Raw genomic sequence first — 11596 nt, forward strand, 5'->3', positions numbered from 1 at the left:
CCCCCCCCCCTCCCTACAAACCCCCCGCCGTCAAACCCCCTCCTCCTCCCTATGTCCCAAAGCCGCCGGTATCCAAGCCTCCTCCACCCTACGTCCAACCACCAGTAGCCAAGCCTCCTCCACCCTACGTCCAACCACCAGTCTCCAAGCCTCCTCCCCCATACGTCCAGCCACCAGTAACCAAACCACCACCGCCACCAACGTACGTGCCAGTGCCTAGCCCACCACCACCAGTGAAGCCAGCTCCAGTAGTGCCATCACCAAACACACCGTGCCCACCGCCGCCGCCAAAGCAAGGGACATGCCCCATTGACACGCTGAAGCTGGGAGCATGTGTGGACTTGTTGGGTGGGCTAATCCATATCGGAATTGGCGACCAAACCAAACAAACTTGCTGCCCGGTTCTTGAAGGGCTCGTGGATTTGGACGCAGCGGTGTGCCTTTGCACCACCATTAGAGCTAAGCTCCTTAACATCAACCTCGTCATCCCCATTGCCCTACAATTACTCATCGACTGTGGCAAACACGCTCCCTCTGATTTCCAATGCCCCGCTTACTAGTAAGTCTCAATTGTTTGAGCTATTTATTTTAATTTTTTTCCCGACCCATCTAAGATTAGAGAAATTAACGAATCAATTCAATCTATAAAATTTTTATTTATTCAAAATCAACCCAAAAACAAAACCACAAATCCACACAAATCCACAAATTCCTCAAAGTAGACAATATCATACCAAGCACGTGGTACCAAAGACATGTCCTTAACTTAGTAATGTCAATAGAATTCTCACATGTCGAATAGAGAAAGGTACATTTCAAAAGTGTTTGAAGTGTCGAACAAAGGGTTTATTTTGTTCAAGGGCAGGCTCTATAGTCTACTTTGTTCGAGTAGAGTACGGTTAGGAATGAGTCCTACATTGACTAATTTACATGAACGTGAGTTTCAATAAACCGGTTAAAAAGATGTAATTTTTTTAATAGGATTGATAAAGAAAATAGTAAATAATTATTAAAAATGGGGTACGTGGAGACGTGGAACCATTGACATAAGGTCATGGAAGGTCATGGAATGGGGTCCAAATAATTGAGTGGTGAAAATATTTTAATATATTTTAAACAGATTTATTAATATTTATTTATTTATTATTTTTCAGGAGTCACGGGCGGACGGAAAAAGATAATAATAATATTCGAAATTGGCAAGTGACAGCAGTAGAAGCAGACAAGACAACCCTACTTTTTTTTTTTTTTTTAATTATTAATTTGGTCGATAAGAACGTGAAATGTTTGGTTTGGTGTGAAATTTTAATTTTAATTTTAATTTTATGTGTTTGTTTTGTTGTCGTGTAGTATGAAATATCAAATCTATGTTCTGTGCCACAAAAAGTGACTGTTTTTCATTAATCATTTTAATAATATTTTTAAATATGCTCATTGCTTGTCGTTTTTATTTTCGGTAAATAAATATTAATACCTTAAACTGCATAATAATAATAATAATAATAATAATAATAATAATAATAATAATAATAATCATTGTTGGAACTTGAATTTTATGATCATCCAATTGAATATAACATTTATTTATCTAAAAAGTTATAAGTTTGTATTATTTTCATGTACTAAATTAAAAAAACATTAATTAGCCATAAATTACAAATAATAACAATAATGAATTAATTTTTAATTTTGTCTCATAAATTTAAAAATAATTTTAATATGAATTTGAATTTTATATCCGGTGTCTAATACATTTTTTAATATATTCAAAATGTTAAAAGGATTTATTCCATATATAAATGTGTATGTTTTTTTTAATGATTAAAGAGACAGATCCACCGCTAAATATTGTCTTTTTTGGGCTGTCCCTCCCACTTCCATTCGGGGCCCAGCGTCCTTACTGGCACACTGCCTCATGTCTACCCCCTTCGGGGATCAGTGAGAAGGTTGCCACATCGTCCGGTGTCTGGCTTTGATACCATTTGTATCGACCCAGATCTACCGCTAACAAATATTATTCTCTTTCGCGCTTCACTTTAAGACTTTAATACGTGCCTACTAGGGGAAGGTTTCCACACCCTTGTAAACGGTGGTTTGTTCTCCTCCCCAACCAATGTGGGACATCACAATTAATGTCTTTATTGTAATAGTCCAAGTCTACCGCTAACAGATATTGTTTTTTTTTCGAGCTCGTTACGTATCGTCGCCAACCTCACGGTTTAAAAACACCTGTGCTAGGCCCAAGTTTCCACACTATCATAAAGAAAAGTGTTGTTCCTCTCTTCAATCTCATAGTAAGTATCTGGATTAGTATTTGTTCTGCCATGTAACTATGAAAGACGTGTAAAAGGGAAAGTCCATACGCGTTTTAAAAGCTTGAAGGGAAACCTAGAAGAAGAAATGCAAAGAGGACAATATCTACTAGCGGTAAGTTTGGACTGTTACATTAATTTAATTTCGAACTCAAATAAAAATAAAATAATTAAAAAAATTAAAAATTTTAATTTAATAAATATTTTTGAATATGTGGATTTGCTAGGGTTCGAACACTTCCTGAAAGTATTTATAATGTTATATTGGGCCGGGCCTGATTTTAAACAGAAGCCCAACTTTCATGGGCCACAACAGGCCCACTCGAAAGGCGAAGTTTTCTTGAGGAAGAAGCCGGTAGCTTAGTCGCTGAACTTGCTGAAGTACAAATCTGCCCTGCTCTATCAGCGATCTGAGCGAGCGAGCGGCCTGGCTGGCTAGTTCTTTCTTCAATTTGTTGCTGTTACTGAACTTCGTTTCCAGGTGATGTTCTACTTTTTCTCTTTTGATCGTTTAAATTTGGAATAGGCAGACATTTGGAAGTTCGCTTTACGAAAAACGGATCTTCGAGGGTTGTGTAGCTATCAAATTGCAACATAGAGGAGTAGATTTGGAAGGAAATACTGGAAACTGTTGTCTTTCGATGTTCGGCCGCGTTCACCTGCTTTTGGCATAGTATGGAATATGAGAAGTGTTCGTTATGAGTTGAACATAGCAGTGGAATTTGAAAATACATTCAAGGTTTAAGAGACGTGGGATGGGATTCTGCGATCCGTTTCATTATTTTATTTTATGGTTTTAGGAATTAGGCGAACTGTAAGTGTTTCAGAATGCTAACTAGTCATTGGAAAGATCAACCAGCTCTCTCCCCTGATTGGCCTATCAAGGACTGGGAGCCACTTTCTGGATTCTCCCATTATGGAGTACTTTGGTGTCTAGGGAGATAGTGATTCAACCCTTACAGGTGGTGGTCCTAATGTGGGGAAGGAATACGGTGTTAGATAGGAAATGATTATGGAGTTTTCCTTTTGAAGATTTATCCATTTGGTATACTATCCTTGTTGAGTAATATCCAAGTGACTCCTTGGTTGGAGAACGATCAATGCAAAGAATATTATAGTGGAAGTACTTGAAGTATCTAGCTTTTCCGTTTATGATTGATTTGCAAGGCTGTTTTCTTCAATTGGTTAGTGCGAGAGGTAGGTCTGAGATACCGTTTAGATAGTTGAATACCGCTTTTCTAATTCCTCAACTCGATTAGTTCATTGAAAAGCTCTGGCATTTTAGACTCGTACTGTTTTGACACTAGAGGTTGGAAGTCAGGAAAATCCAATGCAACTATTGAGTCTTCTTTTGAAAATTTCAATAGGAGTGAATTTGTTCTCTGCGTCGTTGTCAATGAAGATATTCTGGGAAGCTATGTATCGTGAGAGAATGTAGTTCTTTTTTTTGGTCTTGACTCTATTATTGACTCCTATTGTAGATTAAAAATGAGGCATCCCACTAAAATATTAATTCTAGCAAATGTATTTCTATAAGGTGGTGAGCGAGGGGATTACTCTGACTGGAATATGGACTTGTCAAGCTGGACCATTCATTCATGTGTCTCTATAATGCACATGAACAAATGTATTCATGCAACTTGTAGTTTTTGTTTTGTTTCCTTTGGATTTTTATGCCCTGTATTCTGTTTTGTACCCTCCGGTTTGTAACAAAAGTGTACTCTCTATCATCATCGATAGAGTAGACAAATTATTCTGTAATGTAGAAAGGGGAGATAAACTGCGCTATGGGGGAGCAGCAACTCATGGGGGATGGAGGAAGCAGACTAAAGTTGTTTGGATGTGTGTGTGTGTGTGTGTGTGTGTGTGTGTACGTGAGTGAGAGAGGGAGAGAGAGGGAGAGAGAGAGAGAGAGAGAGAGAGAGAGAGAGAGAGAGAGACTGAAGTTATTTGGGTGTGGGTGTGAGAGGGGAGATACTTTTTAATGCCAATATGGCAATGCATTTCTAGATCCTCAGAAATCATGCAATTCATTACGTTGGAAGTGTTGAAACGTACAAAACTATACAATTGGATTTAAAATACATACATACATATTATATATATAAATATACGTGGCCCCTTTGTCTTTGTTATATTTTTATGAAAGAGGTGTCATTAGTATGTTGTCATGTTTGTCTCCCATCACTACATCCATGCCACTTTGAGTGGGATTATTCTGCCCTGCTAGATTATCCATTCTTACTGTCCTACTGGTTTTTTTCTCCCTCTTCATAACAGGATATCAAAAACATGTCTAGGCGATATGATAGCCGAACAACAATCTTCTCTCCAGAAGGTCGTCTTTACCAGGTTGAATATGCAATGGAGGCAATTGGAAATGCAGGCTCTGCAATTGGGATATTGTCTAAAGATGGAGTTGTCTTGATTGGTGAGAAGAAGGTCACTTCCAAACTCCTGCAGACCTCAACTTCCACGGAGAAGATGTACAAAATTGATGATCATGTTGCATGTGCTGTGGCTGGAATAATGTCTGATGCAAACATATTAATCAACACAGCAAGAGTTCAAGCCCAGCGATACACTTATGCTTATCAAGAGCCAATGCCCGTTGAGCAACTGGTTCAATCTCTCTGTGATACAAAGCAAGGCTACACTCAGTTTGGTGGTCTACGGCCCTTTGGCGTTTCTTTTCTGTTTGCTGGATGGGATAAAAATTATGGCTTTCAATTATACATGAGTGACCCAAGTGGAAACTATAGCGGTTGGAAGGCTGCTGCAATCGGTGCAAACAACCAGGCAGCACAGTCGATGCTCAAACAGGATTACAAGGATGATATCACCAGGGAAGAAGCCATCCAGCTTGCACTTAAGGTGCTCAGCAAAACCATGGACAGCACAAGTCTGACTTCAGATAAGCTTGAATTAGCTGAGGTTGTCCTTTCACCCTCTGGAAATGTCAAGTATCAAGTTCGCTCGCCCGAGTCCCTAAGCAAGTTGTTGGTGAAGTCTGGTTTGACTCAACCGGCTGCTGAGGCTTCCTAAACGACTAGATGCTGGATTACTTGTCACTTGGTCTAATGCATTTCATCTTCTTCATATGACCTGAAGTGAACACTGGTGTTTGGATATGTCGTTAGATTGTTGGTTTTATTAATGTGCACTCTATAAAGTTTATATTTACTCATGTTAGAAACGCTGGTAATTATCCTTACCATGTGCAACTATCAAGTCAAGTTATTACATTGCAATTATTTTTATCTTTTTGTTTGACGAACACCGAAACTTGAGCTTATCTGGTATTTTTATCATCCTTGTCTGTCACGTACTATCAATTAAATTGCATACCTTTAGCTGTGGTTACTGCATTCTCTCTCATCTCTCTCTCAAGGTAGGGAAGGGCAAAGGTCCTTCGTTCCATGGTATGAGCCTCCTTTTCCCTTGCAAATTTGTGAGAGAAAAGCAGTTACTTCTTGACCTGGAAAATGAGAACGTTAGAAGAAGAGAGAAGGGAAAAATAAATCGTGCAGAAGTTATCGTGGGTGCGTCGAAAGCGCATGAGGAAGCCATAGCATGCACCAAAACCTCAGGTAATTTTCCTCTTTCGCTATAGTTTCCTTTTCATTCTCAAAACTCAGTTGCTAGGGTATTTGCTATTCAAACTTGCTGTTGACTCTTTTCTACACTAATTTACATTAGAAGATAGCAAAGTTCTCTCCATTGGGATGCTTTTGTTTTTTGTACGATGCATGATGGGCTTGTCGCAATATTAAGAGCTGCTCTGTTCATGGCTAAAATTTGGTGGTAGAAGCTCATTTTAAACTGATGGGTTTGGATGTATTTGTAATTTGATTCACACGGTTTCATTCAAAACCTTAAACATGATGTTGGTTTGACATCCATGGAGTAAAGGTCCTTCAAATCCATCGACCAACTGGTCGGGGATTGAAAGCCTCTTGGGCCACCTGCCTCCGACAATCAACATCTCATAAGTTTTTAGGCAGCTAGATGTTATTCATTTTTGGGATGAAGGGATCCACATATCAAATGTGAATCTACTTCACTATCTATAACCCACACATCAAACTCCTTTGTGAATTCTGGTTTTAAATGCAGTTTTGGGTACAAGCAGCCATTTCCTTTGATCTTCATTGCATCCTGAAGGGTAAATTCTTTCAGGCTCACTGCTCCATCTGTGGAATTGAGAATGGCAATTCAAGGGATTTGGAATATTTCCTTCTCATTTTCAATGCATGATGTGATTGAAATTTGAAACTGAAGCAAAAGCAAAACGTGTCTCTGTGGAATTGCTGATTTCTGCTCTGTTCTATCATTAAATAACTGAGATTTTCACTGACATCATTTCATTGTTTTAGTTTCAGATAGCAGAAGCCTCCAAAGCTCTCCACATGGATGTCTGCCCATTTGCGTTTCAGAGCATAACGTACGATTATTGAACCTCTGCAAAAGTCATTTGGATTTTACCATATCAAAATCATCATGGCGGATGTTGGCTCTGCACCTACCGACACAATTCATCCATACACTCTAATCTCAGGTTTGAAAAAAAATAGTGCTGCTCTTCATCACATGTTTCTAAATCTAATATAGCAATCTTATTGGCGTATATTATAACATGCCCCCTTGCCTCCATGAATTAAATTTGTTTATTTTGGATCTAATACCAAACGGCTCGTAGAACTAGAAGCTTGAATTTCAAGTTTAGTCTCAAAACTTTTAAGTTCGTATTTACCAGGTCTATTAACTTTAAAAAATATTGAACAAAGATACCTAAGTCGCAGTATTTTTGAAATGTTTAATAGGTCTCTAAACTTTTGATTTTGTGTTTGAACAGGTTATTGACATACTCAAAATTTTAAAAAATTAATTATCTATTAGATACGACGTTGAATTCTAAGTTTAGTAAAATGTTAAACTTCTAATTTTTCTTTAGTAAATTTGTCAATTTTAAAAAATAGTCGATAGGGTTGAAGGACTAAATAGACAATCTTAAAAGTTCAACGACCTTCGTAAAGTTTACGATCATGACTTAAGGTGAGATGTCGATTGTATTCTTAGCAAATACATGAACTGTCTCAACCACATCGTACTGTGCGTGTTTGCATTCTAGTTAGTTGTTAATTTTCAGACTCTATCCTTGGAAAACGTTGGTGGCACTCACTATTTGATGGTCTATATCATAGGTACCATATGAAGGATAACTAAATTTAGATTAAAAAGGTAGAAAAGAAAACAGCACTGACACCATATGTAATTGTAAATGATATTATATAAACCCATGCTTGCAGCCATGTGGTATAGTGTATGGCACTGTGCTATCAAGCTTTAGGTCTCCTTTGTCTCTCTCGTCTTTTTGTATTGCCAATGTCTTATGTTTATAGACTTGTCTGACAACTTTGTTCTGATTAACATGTTTGCAAATAGCAGCTTCCCTCAACAGCTCTTCCTTTTGTATTGCTGATCCCACTTAGTGACAAAGATCTTTCATTTCTTTAATTAATTGCATTCTCTTTCAATATTAATGAACGTTAGAAACCACTTTTTGTATTTGGAGTGATGAATGTATTGATGGATTGTTGGTTAAGTTAGGTCCTGTACTGTTTTGTGTTTGCAATGAATGTATTTCCACTGTTTCCTTTTCTCGTTTTGCAGATGGGATCAACGAGAAGCCCTTAGGAGGGACATACTATTTATTGATATAAATATAAGGTGGTTGAAGGAAAGGCATTCTTGAATAAGAAAGGTCGGTAAATAATTTCTCTCCATAAAATATATATTTTTTTGTTCGTATAATCATCTCAAATATGAACGATATGATCTGTTTTTTAGGATATTGTGTCTTGAATCTTTCAAGTTTATGGTTAGATATTCTAAAGAAAGTAGTGTCGGTTCGTCTTTGTTCTATAAATTTTGGGAAAATATTAACATCGAATCCTCTCTTGTTGTATAGAAATTATTAAGGCGGGTAATCGAACCTAGCGTGTAAGGTATCAAGAGGAGAGTCTCATCAACTCTTTGAGTGATTGTGTATTTGACAGTCTCATCATAACAGTGGACCTAACTTCATATGAACTTCTCTTTTTTTCCTTTTTTGGATTAAAGATCACATTTTTACGATCTCTTCTAAACATTTCCTCCATTCCCAAATCCTTGCTTAGCTCAGCTCTGCTCTGCTCTGCTCCAATGGCTGAAACTCCCTTCTCTCTCCCTCTCATCCTTCTCCTTGTTCTCTCTCTCCCTCCTTCTCTGTCCCTTCAGTTGCAGGGGAACATCAGCGCCGCCGATCTTCAAGCTCTAAGAGTCATTAAAAACACCCTCACTGATCTCCCCCACCGCCGGAGCCCTTCCGGTCCCGGGTTTTTCTCCACTTGGGACTTCTCCTCCCTGGATCCCTGCTCCTCCTTCTCCGGCGTCGTCTGTGATCTCGGCCGTGTCACAATTCTCTCTCTTGGCACTGGTGGCTCTGATTCGCCTGGCCTTGCTGGGTCTCTCCCGGCTGCCATTTCCGACCTCTCCGAGCTTACCCAGCTCATCCTCTTCCCTGGCATTGTTACCGGTCCGATTCCGCCCCAACTGGGCTATCTCCGGAATCTTCGAGTTCTTTCCTTAACGAACAACCGCCTCACCGGCACAATTCCGGACACCCTTTCCGCTCTCTTTCGTCTCCACACTCTCGACCTCAGCCATAACCAGCTCGCCGGAATTATTCCCCCGACGCTCACTAAGCTTCCTGACCTGAAAATTTTGATCCTCTCGTCGAACCAATTCTTCGGTGAAATTCCTGCCGACATTTCGTCGCCTCTCCTTCATCTCGATTTGAAATCTAACCGATTAAACGGTACTCTTCCCCGGTCGCTGCCGTCGTCTCTCCGGTATCTGTCGCTTTCAGAGAACTCACTGTGGGGCCCTCTTCGCGACGGGCTTGATTCTCTATCGGAGTTAGTGTATCTCGACTTGAGCGTGAACCTATTCAGTGGGCCCATCCCTTTCTCTCTCTTCTCACGCCCTTCCCTCTCCTCTCTGCTCCTCCAACGGAATTCTTTCTCCGGCAAGGTCCCACCGCTGCCCGAACACACAAGCCCGGTGATGTATGGGGTTGGATCCGTCGTGGATTTGAGCCACAACAATCTGTATGGAGAGATGTCGGCAATTTTCGCCGGCGTCGAGACGCTGTTCTTGAACAACAACCGCCTCATCGGATCCATACCGGTGGAGTACGTGAAGAGTGTGAGAAGCGGCAGCACCACCACTCTGTATTTACAGCACAATTTCATATCCGGGTTTCCACTGGAAGCCGGTGCCGATTTGCCCGACACGGCGGCGCTTTGTTTGTCCTATAATTGCATGGAGCCGCCGGTGGGCGTACAGTCCTGCCCGGCCAGCGTCGGCGCGTCGCTGTCCCGGCCGCCATGGCAATGTCCACTGCTAAAAAGTCCATGAAAGTAGCTAAAATTATTAATAAATCATAGAATACAAGTTTTTTTTTCCCGTTTTTATTGGGTTTTTTTGGGTGTGAATCTCTTATCTTGTGTTTTTTTTTCCCACAATTGGGAGTTCATGTAATTGTTTTGCAACACTGATCGAATGAATACTTTAGTTTGTTGGTTCATATTATTAGAGAATGGAAGTTGCCTTAGAAATGTAAAATTATTTAAATATTATATCCCGAAACCATTATAACCATTAGAGTATGTACATTTCTAAATTCACTTTCAACCACCTATTATTGAGAGATATATGCATTATTGTTTAAGTTTTTAATATTTTCAATTTTTTTTAAAAAATTAATGTTCAAGTAATTCCGTATCTCACATATCTTCGACATTTATGAATCAAAAAGATATCCAGAGTTGAGGATCTAGATACAAGTTACAAATCTGCGAGAAGTATAAACACACAAAATTTCAAATTTAAGTAACAAAGGAGCATTGTCACTCCCTCTCAACAACAATCGATATTTCTTTTTAGTTTAACAATAAAAGATATTTTATTTACCGAATGAAATGTGGGATGAATTAAAATATGGGTAACTAATTGAAGTTATAAATAAGAATATTTAGATTTGAATAATATATGTTGAAGGAAATGAGAGGGAGAAGAGTAATGAATAAAGAGATAAGTGGAAGAAGGGGTGAGATTAATAAATGGGAATTTGAGGAAAGAGAAGGAAATAAGACAATGCAATAAAAGAAGGGGAAGTTTGTCACGCACCCAACCCACGAGCCCACCTTTCTTAGAGTTAATACTTCTATAATCGAATAAAGACTTCATATATAATCGTAAAAGTGATATTTTAAAATTTAAGGATTAACACGATACTATAACTTAAGTAAAGACACTAGTACGCTTGCATGGTGAAAGGTTAAATGAACTAATAAGGTAAGAGTATGCCACCATGACTGGTGGCCTCCTCCCAGACTGTTTAGAAACATAGATTCGAAGACAAGTTCAGGAGCAATTAGATTAAATGACGAGTTTATAGCTTTTGAGGGAAAATCTTTGATCTTTGTTTGGTTATAGTTAATACCCACTTGCAATTTCTCTCACAAGCACCTGTTCAAGAAAGAAAACCTGGAGACGGAGCGCACAAACCCTGATCTGGCTCCTTTCCTAAATGAAGCAGCTCGACCCATAGGAAGAAAAGCGAGATAAGTTGACATGGTTAGCCAAATAAGCCTCCTCAGTGACAATCTAAATAATTGTGCTGCATCATTCAATAATTTCTTGGGAGGGAAATCTAGAATCCAAGCAACATTATTGGGGAAAGAGTGATAATCCCATAAATCACTAACACTACCCCACAAGAAAAAGGATAACAGTAATGCATGGTAGGGACACAAGGAATAGAAAGAGAATAGACACTGCAACGTAGAATTTCAAGTAATATTTGAAACACACAATAATGATAGTCTAAAGAAAAAGCAGAACATGCAGATCCATAAGCTTAAACCAGTGACCATCCCACTTACCTTTACACGCATGGCTCTCACAGCACAGACAAGGCCTTGGCCTTGACCTTGGCCGTGACCTTGGGCGCGCACTCCCTGACACGCCAATCTTAAAAGTTGTTTCTTTAAGCACAATCTTGTTCATCTTTCTCCCTCTGTGTTTGTGCTTCTGATCCCCCATCTTACATCTTTGAATCTGCGAAACATGAGCACTTTTTTTAGCCCTTTTGGTTGCTGAATAAATAATCAAGAGGACCACACTGACCTGTCTACTTCAAGCTTCCCCCCCCCCCCCCCCCCCCCCCCCCCCCCCCC

At 39.4% G+C, this 11596-nt stretch overlaps 3 protein-coding genes across 4 annotated transcripts in view; all 3 read left to right on the plus strand.

Annotated features, from left to right (window-relative positions):
* The window catches only part of LOC111446272 (36.4 kDa proline-rich protein-like), a 2441-nt gene extending 1007 nt beyond the window's left edge, over positions 1–1434 (plus strand). Inside the window, exons 2-3 of the mRNA XM_023085010.1 lie at positions 13–559; positions 1155–1434. Coding sequence (XP_022940778.1) covers positions 13–559; position 1155 — 548 coding nt within the window. The 3' untranslated portion in view covers positions 1156–1434. The remainder of the gene's footprint in view (positions 1–12; positions 560–1154) is intronic.
* A 1224-nt stretch (positions 1435–2658) lies between these two features.
* On the plus strand, positions 2659–5607 carry LOC111446295 (proteasome subunit alpha type-4). Its single transcript, XM_023085044.1, has 2 exons — positions 2659–2793; positions 4593–5607. The coding sequence occupies exon 2, from the start codon at positions 4605–4607 to the stop codon at positions 5355–5357; it is 753 nt and encodes a 250-aa protein (XP_022940812.1). The 5' UTR covers positions 2659–2793; positions 4593–4604; the 3' UTR covers positions 5358–5607.
* A 90-nt stretch (positions 5608–5697) lies between these two features.
* LOC111446294 (LRR receptor-like serine/threonine-protein kinase GSO1) lies at positions 5698–9942 on the plus strand. 2 transcript variants are annotated; one of them, XM_023085043.1, is made up of 4 exons: positions 5698–5902; positions 6689–6870; positions 7986–8076; positions 8295–9942. In XM_023085043.1, the coding sequence occupies exon 4, from the start codon at positions 8517–8519 to the stop codon at positions 9771–9773; it is 1257 nt and encodes a 418-aa protein (XP_022940811.1). In that variant the 5' UTR covers positions 5698–5902; positions 6689–6870; positions 7986–8076; positions 8295–8516; the 3' UTR covers positions 9774–9942. The 2 variants fall into 2 exon arrangements, with proteins under 2 accessions (XP_022940811.1, XP_022940810.1); XM_023085042.1 differs by having other exon boundaries at positions 6695–6870; positions 7986–9942.
* The last annotated feature ends 1654 nt before the right edge of the window (positions 9943–11596 follow it).

This window comes from Cucurbita moschata, unplaced genomic scaffold, assembly GCF_002738365.1.
Source record: "Cucurbita moschata cultivar Rifu unplaced genomic scaffold, Cmos_1.0 Cmo_Scf00008, whole genome shotgun sequence".
NCBI lineage: Eukaryota > Viridiplantae > Streptophyta > Magnoliopsida > Cucurbitales > Cucurbitaceae > Cucurbita > Cucurbita moschata.